Source organism: Pieris rapae, chromosome 5 (genome assembly GCF_905147795.1).
Source record: "Pieris rapae chromosome 5, ilPieRapa1.1, whole genome shotgun sequence".
In the NCBI taxonomy this organism is placed as follows: Eukaryota; Metazoa; Arthropoda; class Insecta; order Lepidoptera; family Pieridae; genus Pieris; species Pieris rapae.
Window position 1 is genome coordinate 506078 of NC_059513.1, and position 19336 is coordinate 525413.

General features: G+C 32.2%; 1 protein-coding gene across 1 annotated transcript in view; it reads left to right on the plus strand.

Annotated features, from left to right (window-relative positions):
• Nucleotides 1–19336, plus strand: part of LOC111000643 — a 47355-nt gene that overhangs the window by 8924 nt on the left and 19095 nt on the right. Inside the window, exons 2-5 of the mRNA XM_022270171.2 lie at nucleotides 11570–12431; nucleotides 15041–15227; nucleotides 17016–17115; nucleotides 17723–17831. Coding sequence (XP_022125863.1) covers nucleotides 11615–12431; nucleotides 15041–15227; nucleotides 17016–17115; nucleotides 17723–17831 — 1213 coding nt within the window. The 5' untranslated portion in view covers nucleotides 11570–11614. The remainder of the gene's footprint in view (nucleotides 1–11569; nucleotides 12432–15040; nucleotides 15228–17015; nucleotides 17116–17722; nucleotides 17832–19336) is intronic.

A 19336-nucleotide genomic window follows, 5' to 3' on the forward strand; every position in this document is an offset into this window, starting at 1 on the left:
ATTCCTGTCCCAAGTTCCGTCCCCGTCCCTTGACCCAGATGCGCGCCCTTTAAACTGTGATTAAATGCGACAAAACACAGATGTGAAAAATGTCTCAGTCATATAACAGTTGCAGATAAATTCATTAAATTCTTACACGATGCAAGTCGACCTTATAAACATACGACGACATTCTGTTTTCGGGGTGTGTGATTAACTGGGGCATCTTTTTTTCTGCCCACGTTCGTTCTTGGATGCCCTATATGACAGTCCACGACAAATGGATGGGGATAATAGTGTATTTTAAGTATAATAAAAATAATGGCGAATCAAATCTTAGGCAAAAAAAAACAGTACAGCCTAGAGGGTGTATCGCCACAGATTTGTTTATCTTATCTTTAAATGGAAGTATATAATTTCATGACAACATCTATATGTTGAATTTAACATATAGATGTTGTCATGAAATTATATATTATTTGTAGAATGCTTCTCTCTTCAATTGGTAGCTCTTGCTTGAGCTTTGTTGTCATCAAGGAAAAAGCGGACAATCTGTTTCCACCAGTTTCTGCCCAGCGCCTCTCTTTTGACAGTGTACAGAAAGAACAGACAGTGACGGGTCACATGATCTTTTGCCTGTTAAACACGATCAGTTTCTCCAAGAACACGCTTTATCTTAATTAATAAATGAGCTAGTAGGAGTAGTAGAGTAGGCTTTCAAATTATATAAATCTTCAAAATATATCTAATAATTATTTTAATATGAGTCCAATTTGGTATTAAAAATAAGAACTTGACTAATCCAACCAAACTAAAGGATTACTCACTAATAATAATACATTTTATGACTATTTTATTGTTATCATAGTATCGTCGTTAATCCATTAATAATACTTGTATTTGTTAGAACAATAAAATGAAGCAATTAATCAATTTCTTCTAATTGTTGGATCAAACGATCAAATTAAGTCATATCACACATTTACATATTATTTTAATATGTACTACACTAATATTAAAATGAGGAAAGATTTGTTTGTTTGCATTCATGAGGCTCTAAAACCAATGGACTGATGTAAAATCTTTCACTAATGCTACATTATTCCTGATGAAAACAAGGTATACTATATTTATTTTTATATTTATACTAAGTAAATATTGATCATCTTTGTTAATGTAAATGAAGTGTTCAAACATGCCAATAAAAAACCCTATATTAAATACGCTTCGGAAACCATTAACAACACAGCAATGTGATGTTAGTTTTAAGACAAAATCTACATAAAAGTCCCTGTTATGTTTAACTATTACATATTTAATAAAATAAACTTAGGTCGATATCAGACTACGCCTGGGGCATCGAATACCGGTCAGAGCGGAAATTATAATTAAATTTGTATTCTGTACTCCGCCGATGCTGGTTTAGACATGGCCTCGAAATTTCATATGTCGGAGGCGATATGTAGTTTTAGCTCACATGACAGGAGCCATAGCTCCTGAGGCAAAAAGCCTTGATGCCCCTTTACGGGCTAAAACATTTACAACGTTAGGTCTAAAATAGCTTGATAAACAGACCACAGTCCAGTAATAAGGTAATATTAGTTGTTTAAACTACGTATTTGCGTGTTGTTCTCACGAGTATGTAAGTGCGTGCTCCTATTTCACCATGCCTTCTGCTGATAGAGGACAATCTTTGTTTTTAATTTATTTTATTATTCTTTATTACTCAAGATGTCATTTGGAATATGCTGTAATGGTTGCAGCTCCTTACAAACATTGTGTAAAAAAAACTTGGCGATTAAAAAGAGTGGCGGAGAGTTTATTATCAGTTCTTCTCTTTCGTTCTACGCCCTTGATTTGAGAACTGGCAGTAAATGTTAAATTAGAATCATTTAATTTAATGTTTAGTTAATTAAAAGTTTCATAACAGCAATATTATTCTGTCAAAATTTGTTTATCTGTAGATTTTGAAGGATATTCATATTAGGTTTTCATACTTGGTAGAAGGTTTTTATCCAACGTTAATTCATTGTATATAGGCACGACATACAGTTTTTTTATCTGTATAAATTTAGTAAGGAACTTTACCTAAAGGTACCTTAATTAAAGAAAGAAATGGATAGCGGTAAGTCTATTTATTAAATAAAATAAATGGAAGATGCCTACGACCAAAGAGCGCGTAGCAATTTATAACAGTGCAGTACACTCCTAACTCGTAGAATTTTAATTGTGGCATCACCTGGGCTTAACGTAGGCGTATAATATGACACTTTTGTAGTCTATGAATAGCCCAGTTCATTATAAAAGCATTCACTATTCTATTCATTCAGGTATTATGAAGGATATTACACCGTAGTCCAGAAATTACGGCATCGGTTTCATTTTAAAAACATTTTTATAACGTAAAATGTTTGGCCAAAACTCAACAAATATTTCTGCATTAATATAAGAGAAGTATTTAGTTATATTTAAACAATATTTTGATACAATATTTGAGGTTTCAATCGTCTTTGAGTAGAATTGAAACCAAGTAATCAGTATAATTTGAAACAAGTAAATTCAAATTATGCTACTAACTATAAGGGTGATTTCGCTGTATTATTAAGTTGTTTTGCTATGTATTTTTTAAAAGTATTTCATTTATTTAAAAGGCATAGCACTTGCGTACTCTGTGGCTATATGGATTTCAATAGGCGGCGGTATCACTGAACATCAAGTATGCCTCCGGCCCTGTTCCTTTGTTATATAAAAAAATAATCAAAAAAACCTCTTAAAATCTTAATCAATCTTAGTTAACTTTGTCCGCAGTGAGTGGCGTTTGGTCTGGCCCCTCGTATTAAAAAAATAAAATAAATAAAAAGATAATACATACATCAAGTAAAAAATGTATTTTCTTTCTATGTCCGTATTTAAAATTTGCTCGAAAGGTGAAGGAAAACATCGTGAGGAAACCGACATTTTTTAGACTGAAAAAGTCGACGACGTGTGTCAGGCACTGGAGGCTGATCACCTACTTGCCTATTAGATTTAAAAATGATAATGAAACAGATTTAAAAATCTTAGGCCAAGACCTAAAGAGGTTGTAGCGCCACTGATCTTTTTTTTGTATATCATAAATAAAAAGATATACATTTGTAAATACATATTTGATACTGTTTTATTTATATACCTTTAATATACAGAGGTTCGTCGGGTTTCTCGTTGAATAAAGATATTGAAAACGTCGCTGTAAGAAATCATGTCTATTGAATTGTTCGACATAATCCATTTTGCTTTTACGTGAATATACAGTTGTTTCTGTTTATTTCAAGCTCGGGGAATGTTCTCGAACAATTCAATAATGTTGTTAGTAATGTTGAAACAGAAAACGTTGCCTCTTTGAATCTTATAAAAGATTAATAGGCGTACTCAGAGTCGTCCCTTAAATTATATATCATATCAAATAATATATATAAGCCGAATCACTTAACGAATTGATTGAGATATAAAGATAAAATTTAGCAAAGGGGTAGTATAGTTGGACGAATTTTATGACGGGACCGGTTCGGACGCCGGATAACACTAGTTTTGAAAAAAAAACCTTTTTAAGTTTCTATTAAAATTTAACAGAGAAGTTTATGGGGCTATTTGCTAGAAATAAGACCTGATGAAATATAACTAAGTGGACATAGCATTTGTTGTTAACTGAAATATGAAAATCATTAAATATAGTTGCGTGCTTTAGCTTGTATAAAGATATACTTAAAAACCTTATTTAATTATTTACCAAATAGATTAAGTAAACTTTAGATCATAATAAATGACTTTCAGTGCTGTTTAACGGGTCCAAAAGATAAAAGAAATCTTTAAATTCTAGAATTGTTTTGGCTTTGATTAAGGTTTAGTTCATCTCGTAAATAATAATAATTTTATATAAATATCGCACGCAATTATTACGATAATAAACACAATTATTATCGTAATAATTGTGTTTATGATGAAGAACCTTTACCTTTTATTTCTTCTTGCTTTTCTTACCACTCTTTGAGTATCGACACCCGTTTGGAATATCATATTGGCTAGCCTCTTGCGCTCAGCCTCGTTTCTTTTCTTGTTATCCCGATATTCATTAAAAATTACTTCATTTGCATTTAGACTGATTTTGCTTTTATAAATAAGAAACAAGACTTCCGAAGTCATCTTATCATTTCCCTTATATAAAATTTTATTTGTTATATGGATTATTTTGTATAACAATATTTGAATTCAGTGCATCGATTTTACAGAAACTTAATGGCAGCTATATAATAGTAAAACTTGAACAATTCGTGTAGCTTTGATTTTCAAGCGCCGTCGAAACCTCACGAAATCAGGTCAACAAGGATTTTGTGAGTCGGTTTTTCACATTTCTAAAATATTGAAATACGTGGTTTATATAGAAGAGATTGATATGAAATTTTGTATATTCAATACAATCATGGTTGTAACAAAATAATTGGACGACCTATTGTACTTGTGTAGTGAAATATTTATTTTCATATAGAGATTCGTTCATTTAAGCCATTTGATTAATATAAATAACTTATAAATATAAAAAAAAACGATAAAGAAGGCCATAAATACCGATTAAAAACTAACCTAATTTTTATTTATTTATTATTTATTAACACTTCGTTGTAGAAACATAATTAAATGAAAAGGAGGGCAACTGGCAGCTTCGTCGCTTTCGAGAGATCTCTTACAGGCCACTAACTAATTTCTGTATAGATTCATTAACAAAGCTGAAATAATAATAATAGTATTTTCAATTTGGGACTTGTTCATTTTACTATATTAACGAACTCTAACTCAAAATAAGTAACATGTACGTAAACAAGTACACTTATGAACATCAACAGAAAAGATGTTAAATTGATTCTAAATTTACATTTACTACCAGTTCGCAAGTCCATGGCGAGAAGCGGACAAGAAGAACTGACAACAGACTCTCCTCTAATCGCTAAGTTTTGAGTAATAGATTTAGATATATATATATCATGAAATATATTTACAACAATTACACCTAAATATTACGTTATAAAGAAGGAAAAACACAACCCTATTTTGCTGACATTCTGTATCTTCACTTAAATTTGGGCGCGGTAGACTCAGCATTGAAGTTGGCTAAAGTAACGGTTTCATCCAGCATAGACGGAACACGAATTAAATACAGCGCATACATATATAATTAATACAATTTGAATAGTTAAAATTGACTTTACTGCCTGTAATCTAATTACCATAAACCACTAATACTATGCAAATCGATGTTGACCAATCCCTAGCGTCTTGTTTAATTACAAGTTCCTTAGTCAAGATTGCCAATCATGTTATATAGCTCTTATGGGGATTAATTATCACAATTAGGTATAGTTATGACATAAAATTCGAGAGTTATTAAAAGTAGTTTTGGGCACGCTTGATCTAAGTGTTCCTTTATGACAGCTAGTATTGAACCATGATTAGAAAGTGTAAAATTATAATACATTTTATAAGCACATTGAACTCATGTTGTTACTACCAGCAGCTTAGTTGTAATCAACCCCCACAGCTATTCTGACCGTTGTCCTGAAAGTCTTTGTGATCTATGTGAAGTAGCTACGGATCCATCAAGACATTTGAAGGATGGAGGAATGTTACCAAGGTCGCTTACTTTAAATCAGTATAATAAGAGTATTAGAAAACAGACCTCGAGAATAAACCAAGAAAGAAAATCTTATAAAAGATTTCTGGATTAACAATAGATTTTTCGTAAAACATAATAATAAACACGAGCTGATACAAACAATCCAACGGCCGACCTAAAAACAACACTACGACAAAGAACAAAAGTCATAATTAACGCATAATTTTCCATGCAATGAAAATCTGTTCCCTGGTGTTATTAATCTGTTGTTTTATTAATGGTACCAGATTTTCACAGATAATGTTAGCAAATGGGATACATATAATAAAATAGATCTCTAATTGTAATAACGTAGAAAAATATATACGGATCTTTTCACCGAAATTCTTCGTAATATTACTTTTCTATTTAGGTTCGGTATGAAAGGTTTGATACATTACCGATAATATAAATGAAATGATTTTATATGTTTTAGTTGCACTTTTCACTAATATTAGTGAGTAGAATAGAGTTCACTAATAATAATAATAATAATTATCTTTATTTCTTCTCTCACATATACATCATATACACTAATAGTAGTATGTGATTAAAATTATCACATTTTACTCGTATTTCAACGCGTGTATATTCTTTTAATTATTTTTATTTTTATTTATTGTTGTTATTGTACTCCGTACTTTAATATAAATGAATAAATTAGACACAGAAGTCTGTAATAATTTTATATGAGTTTCTTCTTCTGGAGCCACTTAAGCTTTTGTTTTTAAAGGTTGCGTGTAAACAACTTGAACCGTCGGTTACTTTGGGCTGGTCCAAAAAGTTTATCGGCGCATGTGATGCCAATCCACTCTCATACATTCCGCAACCACTACTTCTTCGTTCTAAGGTCGTTTGTTGCCTTGCATTTTCCCTGCATTACGACTTTCCGTATTTTGACAGTCTGCATTAATATTAGATTTTACGGGACTTTGTACAACCTACATTATGATCGTATTATACTATTTCACCACCATGTAAAGATTACCGAAATGCCCCTAAATGAATACAAAAGGAGCTTTCAAAGCTTTGAAAAGCTGGGCTAATAGAAAGAAGGTACCTTTATTATGTGTAGAAAAATCGCGTGATTTTACTAATGTTTAGTAATGGTAGGTTATTCATGTGATGAATAATATGCTTCACGAATATGTGTCGCAAATTACAGCCAGGGTTAAGGGTATACTGCTACAGGGACCAAGCTTTTAAAATTTGTATTAATTTTATATTTATTATTTTTTAATTATCATTACTATTACTATTAAAGAAAATAATAATGATCATATATTTTTATTTCTGTTTGCATACAGATATTATTAAAAATTGTATAATACCAAAAAACAAAACGTACATGTATTATTCTAACGAATAATTAGTTAAATAATATCTGTGACAGCATTCATGAGAATTTAACACCGCGTTCTCCGTCCCGACCTACACACGAAGTTGATATCTTGGAATTGGATATGGGCGTTTAAGCGACTATTAACGATATAAGACAAATTGACTTTTACACATTGACATCTTAAAACCTGTAATGTGTTGCCATTCTAATAAAACAACTGACACGAAGTTCTCATTAACATAATTTCTAACATATAAAGATAGATTCTATCTTGTAGTTACTTTCGTCAGGCCATCTTGTTTGTTTATAACATTATTAAGGATTTCTGTTAAAAATATTTCACAAGGTGGCGTTTTATAGAAATCGAATAAATCTTTAGTAATGTTATAAATATGTACGCGTATAAATGATAATTTCTTTTGTCACGCAATTTTGCAATTCGGCACTCAGCTCAAATAGTCTGGAGCGATTGTTGTAATGATGTAAAAAGGTTTTTCTTGTTACGCCTTCGAGTCGTTTTCGAATTTAAAACGTATTTTGCTTCCACTATTATTATCTCACAAACCGCTCTGTAGGTGGGTGCCTTTTTAGCTACAACTTTTACTTTGTGATGTTTAACATCTAACATCATTTTTGTTGGAAATAAGGCAAATTTGTAAAAAAAGGAGAAGTATTAAGTATAGAAGTAAGGATAGAAAAGTAGTGTCGGTCCTCTGTGAGTTTCAATGCGAAACCATTGTGTTTGTTTGCAGTTTCGATGTTGTTCTATTAATTTCCATAGCGCTGATGACGCAATGGAATCGTGCGGAACAAATACTCAAAATTGTCGTCAGATATGCAATATAAGGTAGGTTTTCATAGTAGGATTCTGGGATGTTTTGGGGTATACGCTTTGGCCTATCATCCTTATTACAATAAACGTCAAAGAGTCTTTATCACATAGAGGATATATATTATTATTGTTGTTATAGCCTCTTTATATCCATAATGAATAATATATTGTAAACAATTATATTAGATGATTAATTATTACATAATACGTGCGGTGCATCCATTTAAAAAATGAAATATTACTGTCTTTTATTAACATAACTTTTACACAGTTAAATATTTATTCATACTCAAATCTGCCTAATTACCCTCTTTTCAATAAACTATTTCGTCTATTTTTTTTATTTGTATTGACCCAAAAGAGACAGGCATGTTAAACCAGAAAGCGATATATTTTTATTTGTACAGTGCCAGGTCTTTTTGGTTTAAATTGTAACTGTGAAAGTATTCTTATAACAGTAACAAAATATTCTATAGTTATCCATCAATGTCAAACGGAAGATTTGTTTTCGAAGAGAGATGGATCGACTCGAAAATAATATTCGCTCAACGATTAACAAATTTTTCTTTGGGATAGATTTACGATAAATATAATATTGAGCAAATCCCTTCAAATCGTCATCTTTGAAATATGTTTGAATTTTTATAATAATTTGTATAGTCCTCTCGCGGGATTCTGTAACCACATTTCGAGGCTCAGTTGTACAACTTGTACAACTACTAATAAAGCTAAATAAAGGCATTTTTGGAAAATTACGCATTGCCTTGAAATCGGCGGGTGAAAGAGGCTCACCTGACTGGTAACAATAACTTTGGTAAACTGTCAAACTATGAACCCAGGAATGTCTATCAATATAGTCAAAATACCTAAAAAGTAACCTAAGTGAATTTGATATGGACGCCTACCAACCACACTACAAAACCAATATCTTATTCTCAATCTAAAGATTGAAGATTATATATTTTATAAAATATAATAATTCGATATGTATAATAAAACCATAGCTAGTTCGTCCCAAATTTCTTTGAAATTTAAACCACAGAACTCTATTAATTTCAGTGAAAAGTTTTTTCATTAAAATTTAACAGACATAAAATCAGAATTTATTGGGCCGTTAAGGGTCACTTTATTAGTTATAAATGTTAATTAAAGCTTCATTACTATAACGATGGGTAACTGTCACAAAGATCGACGTGTGCTTTATTCACTTGCCTATAAAGTAAAAAGACAATGAAACAGACACAGAAATATGGTATAACATAAAAGTTTTATCATCTTTTTAGTAAATAAATAAATAAAATAGTGTTTATTCCTGTAACATTTGGGAGCCCTTTTAAGTAAAAAATATCTGTGTGTGTAATTCTTCCATAACATACTTAATTCTGAATTCCTTGAAATAATTACATCTTGTATTTTATTATTTTTTGTTATTTTTGAACTGTTATCAACACACCTGAGTGCATGAGTGAGTGTGTGGGTGGAAATGTGTGAGTGAGTGAGTGTGTCAGTGAGTGAATGAATAAAGTGTGTAATTACATAATAGGTCTCAGAAGCAGCTCTAACGGTTTGTTCATAAGCCAGTCCTTTCGTTGAATTTTTAAATTGTAGAAGGTGAGCAGGTAGATATTAATCAGCCTTTACAGTAAAAATATACTGAATCAGGCAGAAAACCACAGAAAATGGGAATAATTAAATACAAGCCAAAAACTAATCATAGCGACTTTATTAAAGCCAACAATACAGTTTACTTTGCACGTCGAATTTTGTGAAAATTAATAAAAGTTGGCACAATAACGCCTTGATTTCAATTTTCGCACCGCAAACCTAATACAAAGAAAACACAATTTCTGAATCATGATGGAAACGGGAAGGTATCAGACCAACCTCTGGGGTCAATGAAATCTTTTACATGAGAAATTGCCAACTTGATTTTTCGTTTTGAAATTATGATGTACAAAATAGTAATAAGATGAATTTAATATTGTGTTATCTAATTTGATGACTTAAGATGACATGCAAGATGATCATTCTTAGGGCGATTAAGAGAAAATTTTGTTGAAATAAAAAATGAAAGGTGTATTTTCATATAAGAACAGTAACTAAAGCAAGAGTTGTTACATGTGTTCCTATTTCAATAAGATAAATCTTTGACCTAAACATTTTAAAATATATATATAGTATACTATTACTTAAAGACTTTTACATATAGTAAATCTAAATCTAGACATAATTGAAATACTGTCTTATGTATGAAAACAGACATTCTGAGCGTCATTATTGTCACGGGTAGCTTTCTTTTTTAATGACACGGTCTAATTGTAGAGTTTTTGTGGATGTCATAACGCGTCGCTAACAACGTCTGAGTGTATGTACTAATTGTTCGGAGAAGAACCACTCACACGCATTGCGTTAATTTAAAAGTCAATTCGTAAACAACCGAACGAGTCAAATGAGTAACTATTGCACATACGCACTTGTAGCAAGATTCTTAAGAATATGTTTCATAAAAAGTGTTTAGAATTTAATTAAGTAAATACTAAAAGCTTGCCAATGCTTAGGTCACGACAGGATAGCAAAGAAAAAAGCAACCGAAATCAGAACCTGCAAATAAGTTATTGAACATTATCTTCAATAAATTTCTGCGTCAAAAATTTGTTTGTTGACAGCAGCCGCTTAATTTCGACATTAGAGTCTACTCTTTAAAGGTTTCTGCTTAATTCAAACTGAGGGCCGCACCGACCAGTCCCTGTATCTATAGTAACCCGAATTTGTGACCAAATTTCGGAACATTTCGTATACTCTTTCCACAACTGAACCCAAATCGACTACAAAGTAAACCGAAGTCATAGTAACGAGTGTCAAAGATTACTTTAATATTAAATTGTATTTAGGGTTAGGTCTTAAATGTTTAAAGTTATGATAAATTATTTTTAATAATAATAATGACCGTAATCGTTAATTTGTAAATCTAGCAACATTACATAAACCATTCGTATGGTTTTGAATTTGGAATTTGTTGTTTTTAAATTATAATGACAGTGGCAGACGCCTTTGCTGCAACGTCATTAAAATAGATATTACTATTACTATAGACAATTCGATAGTAGTTAAATTGTAGATCTAATAAAAAAATTAAATAAACCACAGAACAGTTACGAGCTTATTAGATTTAGTTATTAAATTATAATGACAATAGCAGCTGACACCAGCGCTCCGACATATATAATATGATTACTATACTTAAACCCGTTTATTATATCAATAACCTTTGCAAAGGTTTCTCGAAAGAGCACTTAATAAGTATGTTACAAAGTAAGTTAATATCGTAACAAAGCAATAATTATAGTTAAGATTGTAAAGGGGAATAAAAATATCATATTATTAAAGAGTCCTATATAATGCCTTCTACAACGTATGATATGAGTTTTTTATCGGCGATCTTTAATGCTTAACGTGTAATATGAAGTTCTTTTGTTCCTCACAAATAGGTCACCTTAATAATAAGCCCGTAAATATCACCTAATAGCGTTGTCATGGTTTTAGTGTAATATGAGGCAGTAAGAATATAATAAATTAAACGTGGACTATATATTTTAGTCAAATTTTTTTATCATATAAATCAATCATCAGAGTTTAAAAAAATTTGATATACTTATGATTGACATGAACTAAGTTGGTAAATACAAGCTGTAGTACAAAACTTTTAAAGTCTCAAAATTTATTTTCTTTTCAGCTGCGGGAAATGTTTCTTCAACCGAGGCGCTAAAGGTGAAACGAAATGGCAGTAAACAGTCCCAGCGGTTATCCTCCCATCTCCCCAAAACCCCTAACACCCAAGAGCCCACGGCATTTCATCTTTCCCCAAAAAAGCCCATCAATTACTTCAAGCACATCATCTTCAGGGTACTACACCCCTCAATCTGGCTGCAGTTACGATAAGCATGCCCCACCAAAAAGCCCTCTTGCCCACGGGCACAGAAGCCCCATGAGCCCAAGGCATTTCAACTTCAACCCACCAAAATCTCCCTCCGAACACTCCAGCCCCTGCCATATCGACAGAGGCCTCCACTACACGACATCATTGAAGCACCATCGGCGAGAGAAGTCCAGGTCACCAAAACCTCCTCCCGTGCACATTCACACAAACCCTGGTTATGTATCACCAAACAGAACCAGGAAATTATTCAGCTCAACTTCCACAGTGAGTTCTCCACGCATGGTGACATCACCAAGCATTATATCCAGCCATACTGATGATTCCACCGATGCTATGGCTGGCACCCCATCGGCGTTGATGCATGATGCTGATGACGAAGCAACGACGACATCATCAAGAGTTTGCCGCAAGTCTACATCTGATTTAACGGATTTCACTGATGACACTCCGCAGACCAGGTCAACAAGCATCAGTAGACCATGCTCTCCTATGAGAAGGAGTTCTGTAAAAGGAGGTTTAGCATATCTAGCAAGCAGAAGAGGATCAAGAGATTCCACGGTCTCAAATTGCGATTCAGTTGAAGATATAGGACCTTTGAATTTTCAAAATACGGTCCGTGGACGGCAGAGACGAACATCCAATTTCTTGGAATTACCTGGTGAGTTAAATCTAAATACAGTAATTATATGCGTTTTTTTAGGCAGTTTTTGCTACGCACCATCATTCAGCGGAACCAGCTGCCGACTGAAGTATTTTAGAACCAATTCAACTTAGGGCGGCAACGCACTTGCGAGCCTTCTAGCAATGTAAGTGTGTGAACACTCCCGTGTCGCCCGCATGTGATGGCCATATCACTTAACATTCTCTGTTAAAGTCTGCTTCCAATTTCATAAAAAATGCATTTAAATGTACTATTAGTATATTATACATTGTAATCAATGTATTTTACAAAACGGTATTATTGTATATTAAAATAAAAATAAAATTATTATGTATGAAGCTTATCTTATATTAAAACAAAAAAAAACTAAGAGATATTACATAAAATAATAGTATAACGTAATAAATATGCCTCAACGTCAAGATATTAATGAGCAATCTGTTTCATTATGTATAATTTAATTATTTTAAGTGGTGTGTTAAAATAATATTCCATTATATTAATCTCGTAAACCGCCATTTTGTTGTTTTATAACACCGCCTTGAAAGGTGTGGAATAATTAATTTTCTTGAGGTTTTAGTGGAGCCATATTAATAAGACAAGTTTCGCATACCATTTATTTCGCCGTTTTTTTCATTATTATACTTTATATTACAACATATAAAAGTAATGTTGGCTTTAGCGTGCGACTCTAATTCCTGAGGTTTTTGTCTATGTGTGCATTTAACACTGGCTGATAGAAACCATCGTGAGGAAGCGACCCAAAAGTTGATGGCGTCAGGTAATGGCTGACGACACCCAAACAAAACGATATAAATATCTGAGATCCCAGATTTGGATATAACAGTAGCAAATCTAATAAAAGCAGAAAAAATAATAAAAAAATATTATATTAAAATAAGCAATAATCTGTGACATAATGGTCGATATTTATATATATCTATCACAACTCGTCGAAGTAATTCCGGCACGAACTCTACTTTAGTTTTCGCCAGTATATTCTGTAAATGCGAAAAAATAACTGCGCACAGAATGCAAATCTATAATCAACATTAATCTAATTGTGAAAACACCTCTCGATTAGATTTTTCTTAATTAATAATAGGTTAAATATTATTCCATACAAATTGTAAAAATATGTCCCCATTAGTGCTCTTTTTGAAAGTTTTTCAAAGTCATAAAAGTCCTTGTTACGAGGATCTTTGAGCATCTAAAATATTTAACGATGTGGGATGACCTTTTGGGATCAAATGTCGGCGTTACGTCTGGAACTCATGAAAGTTTCTTTGTATTTCTGCATTAGTTTAACCCGGCTAAAAAGTATTTAAAAATGTATACAAAATACTGTAAAACCTATTTTAAAAGAGTAAGTGTGGAGGTTCGTTCGCATTCTTCTCCACACGAAACTTTTGGTTGGGGCAACTAGAATCATTTTTATATTTTATTTCACTTCCAAAAGTGGTATGTGGTCTAATTGGTTTGACTTCTGACATTTGAATTAAACGTTTGACAATTTTTTCTATGAGGAAGCAAATCACTAAAAATGTACGCATCAAACATCTAATATCTCATATAAATAAATCTTATCACATTAAAACGAATCTTATCAAATTATGAACCTTTTGTAATGTAGAGTATATTTAACTAATCCGGTTATCATATCGCTAACGGACTGACATAACACTATCTCACAAAAACGCACGCAATTTATCTATATTAAAAGGATTTTCTTAACTTTTCCTTAGAATTTAGTATCACAATGTTTATTGCGTTTAATAATAAATTATTTTATCCGGGGGCACGTACAATAGAACTAGAAGCCTGAATTTTCAGTTACCAAGAAGGGATTGTATAAACACTGTAATATTTCAAATATTATTCAATTAAAACGATGAGTTTAAGAATTATAACTAATCAAATTTCTTAATTTTGTGACTGATCATCAGAACTCTAAAGGCCCTTCTAAAATTAGAAATTGAAAATACAACTATTCAACAAGTCAATGTATTTATTTGAAACACATAAGAATTGTAATATTGGTGTGAGCACTAATAACAATAGATGTTATGTTGTAAGTTAGCTTAGCTAATTACGTAATAACTCAAGAAGGTCCCTTTAGTAGGGACTGAATAAATTATCCGACTTCGCATTTAAATTGATCTGACATCTATTTACAAATTATGTTATGACGTCACAGCGTCTTATAATTCGATGTAGCCGGCTGCACGCGCGAAGAAATATGACGTATGCGGCGTTACCTCGCTCTGAGGCGTTCCATTTAAGGCTTGAAGTGCAAGCGAGAGCGCGGAACAAGCGACAATGAGGCACAATCGGCCTCCGCGTTCGGCAGCATTCGTTCCTTAAAAAAATGACATAATTGTATTTATGCGTACAAATAAATCTAACTTGATTCCATTGTGATTTCTATTTAGCACCTTCTCTATATCCATACAAAATATTTATCAAACAAATAAAATTAAAAATTTCTTTTGAAAAATGCAACCATTCCATTAGTATTTTCTTATGACGTTGTCACGTTCAACTATCGCCAGTAAACCGACTTTACAGACAACCGATGTTTTGATGTTATTTTTTACCTATTACAGTTGTGGAACACTCGAGACCCCGAGTCTGCTCGCTGCCTGAGAAGCCTTACAACCCTCGGGTCTCTGATGACCTCTACAGACTTCGCACTTTCTCTATTACCAATAAGGGTGGGGTGGTAAATTGCGGTGACTCTATATGCAATCGACGTAGCCGTTCCAACACCTCAGTCAATTCCACCAATAGCAGGTAAGAAGATGTGTATGACATCTGCCCTCTGTATTAAAATACTATGTATTATCAATGACGTTGTAGGGCGTCGGTATATTTGTTTAAATTGCAATTTGTTGTCCATGAGTACTATCAATGCTTTTTCATGGACCCTAGTCTAAGCAAACAAACATGTCGAACCCTTGCTCAATAGGTTCTCGGGCACTGAACTGTCTGATCTGCTTGATAGATTACTACGTAGAGGTCCAATAAAAAAGTCGAACGTAGTCGTAAAAACTGCATTAAAAACCGCTCAGTTGTCGAACGACGGATTTCGTTGTTGAAAAACTTCGCATTTTATTTCAACTTTTCGTATAACATTTTTGTTACATGATGATCGTAACGGGCAGCTGGGCTGTTGAGGCTCAAGAAATGGAAACCCTTTAAGTAAATTTGAAGTCTATTTGTATTTTAGTCAGTTATATAAGTTATATAGTAACATATAACTATATTATATATATAACATTGTCCATGATGATGATGAATGTATTAGATTGCTACACAAAAATCATTTTAGACAGTTGCGCGTGAAATTACTGTCTACCCACATAATCATAGACTAAAGAAATTCAACCATAGACCGGAAGATATCCATAACCCGTGCTAATCAGATAAAAGTGACTGATTACAGAGTGGCGTGCTAATGCCGACCTACATAGCTTTCCAGTTCTTGACAAATACAAATGCGTAAGATATATCAAGAATTTGCGTAACGGAAGGGTTTCTTAAAAGTACTGAAAGTGCATAACATATAACCCTTAAAGATGAAAAAGTAGCTTTGTTTAATTAAGGCAATCGAGGTTTATAATAATTTACCAAACACATTAAAATATCTTCTACTAAAGTTTATAAATATCGACAACGCATTATTGCATTAATTATTATTTGCCTGAAACATTATAATTAATATTAATTCGATAACGTTATAATATATTTTAATTTAATAATTGACTATAATGATATGACTCGTAATGTATGTAACTTGTATGTAAAATTCCTTTTTAGACTAATTTCTATGCAATTATGTGTGGCAGAATATGCTGTGTACCACCATAACATTTTTGTACCATATTCTAGCAATTAAATTATTATTTTTCATTCATAGGTGTCACTTAGCGCTAAGTTTGATACCCATATGTCAAATAACGCCCGTATCACCTAGACATCCATCGTTCCACAACTAAGCGATTCTTAAGTTTTTGCCGCGCACTACCACTATGGTAAGCCAGCAGTTATTCAAAATTTACTCAAAGGTTGCATTACGATGATTTTCCTTCACCACATACACACACACATAGAAAAATATGCAAAGCCTGGGTTCGAACTTAAAGTTTGATCTTCAGATCACGACTAAGTATTTAGCTAGCTTTGATAAAGATGATGATTTGTCAGCCCTGCTAGCACATAAAGGCAATTTTTAATCTAGCTTAAATCTGGGGACTGACTTCGATTCCAAGTGATAATTAATTCAAATGTGAAGGCTAGTAGCTCACCTCAAGAGTTCAAAAAGGAGAAAAATGTCCGAGTCTATAGTATTTAGGAAATTTACGTGATATTATAAATCAAGATAATAAAAGATTTGTTTTCGTTGTAAAGTTTCAATTGAACAGATGTATTTTTTTTAATTTAATAAAAATTACATCTTCTATCCTGTCTTATAACATAAATAATATCTTCGTAAATACGTTATTATATTTTACATGTACCACGGAACTATCCAGTCAGTCACAACACAAAAATGTCCCTGTAACAACAAAACGTTTTCAGGGCTTCAGATAGGTCTCCGTTTGATGGTTCATGTTGTTCTGGGTACAGGCCCGTGGACTCCAGCAGCCTCACCACGCCGGATGAAGACGACTTAGATCCCGTAAGATTTTTTTAAATTATTAGACATCAGACATTTAAAAAAAATCAGTGGCGTACAACCTCTTTAGGTCCTTGCCTCAGATTTCTGAATCTGTTTCATCATCAGTTTTAAATCTAATAGGCAAGTAGGTGATCAGCCTCCAGTGCCTAACATACGTCGTCGACTTTTTGCGTTTAGCTTTTTTAAAACTGGAAAATTGCATTTTTTTCTCCTGGATAGTCATGCAGTAATATTTTTAATTCTTATTTGTAATTTTTATTTTATTTTCTATACACTTTTACACAAGACTTATTGACACTGCTAACTTTTACTATTATTATTTTTATGGCTAATTATTAGTAAAATTATAATTTAATCACGTGGAATAAGTGATACCTGTCTATCTTATGTTCCATAACAAACATATTTTTATTATTTTTTTAACATTTTTATTCTTTTTGCGACTATCGGTGGAACAGTCTGCTCCTCAGTATGAAGCTGAGACAGGGCCAAAGACAACCAAAAGAAAAGAAAAAAAATGTTATTTTTTTCTTTAATTATTTTGTGCGTTTCTGTTAGTGTGTCATGTTAATAATAAATGTTATGTCTATGTGTAATATTTCTCTAGATACCAAAATACCGAGTGGTGCTGTTAGGAGACGCAGGAGTTGGCAAAACCGCACTGGTCTCACAGTTCATGACGTCAGAGTATATGAACACGTATGATGCTAGTCTGGGTAAGATATTCTTTACCTTTTTTCATGCTTTCATCCTCTACTCTATATAAATGGACCTTTAAAGACTATTTATACGGGTTATAAGTTATAAGGGATTATTTCTTTAATTAACCTATTATACATATGTCTCTTACAAAAAACGATTTAGTTCATTGAAGAATATGGAATATTCATTTTCAAGATATTTAAAAAAATAAATTAAAATATAGCCTCGGTTATTCTGATTGTCTCATACAATATTGACAAGAAAATTGTCTTTCCGGTAATTGGAGGGAAAGGCTTTTATTGAAACATAAAACCATACCGCGTTAATGGCGTGTTATGAGAACTAAATATCACCAGACGCCTGTCAGATGTCGGATGCAGTGTAATTTCTTAATTAGGTTGAAAGAGAATAACAGCGTGTTTTTTTTTCTATAACAATTACATTCTCAAATTAAGTTATTGGTGTTTGTTCCTTCATATTAAATATATATTTTAATCTACCAATCAATCAATCTTACAACTGTGTTTTGTAAAACTGTGCTTTATGTTACTGTTTATATGTGTATTCCGTTTTGGCTTTTGTGTGTAATGTTATTGTTTGAATATTGTTTAGTGATTAGCTGTAGGAATACTTAAATAAATAAAATAAAATATTCAAACATAAAAAATATTTGCGTAATATTACATGTTTTGAACGTGATTAAAATACTTTATTTATATGTATGTTCAAAACGCGTCCTGAAATATAATAAGTCACGACGTCACTTTTCATTGTGATTAAAAAGCATCAGTCGAACATGCGATATGATGCCTCATTTCGGGTTATTTCGCTCAAACACAATTGCGTCTTTGCTGCATCAATACTTACTCTGTAAATAACAATAGTAATTGTATAACGCTGTAAAAAACTTGGCATTGAAGTTGGGCGATCTTAGCACTGAGAGTTACAGAATGGCGCCCGTCTGAGGAAAACAGCAAACATCGGCCGACTTTAAATTTTCTCAATGTTAGAAAGCATCGTAAATGTTCATACTTAAATCGAACACTGCGATCAAGTGATCCATAATTTTAAAATATATTGAATTATTATTGTGTTGAAACAATATTTTTTTAACATGCATTTTATTTATTTATTAGTAATCATACATCTAACATACATATTATAAAATAAAACACAATATACACAGGCAAAACAGATTACATAGATAAACAATATATATGAAACAGAAACACTGAATTTTAGCAATAAACAAATGACGATTACGACTTACTATTTCAAAGAGAAGCTAGGTTGGTACTACTTAACAAATATTTCATAGATCTTTGGTGATTTGGAAAATATCAATATCCTCCCAAATTAGTTTCATACATTTAGATGCGTAGATCCCCCAGAATAGCAAAAAAATACTAAAGTCTGCCATGTAACATATTTGGTTTGAAATATTTTTTTCGATGGAAATAATACTGTTCAAATGTGAAATAAAATCTGGACTCTGTTAGTCTGATTTCCCAACCGTAAA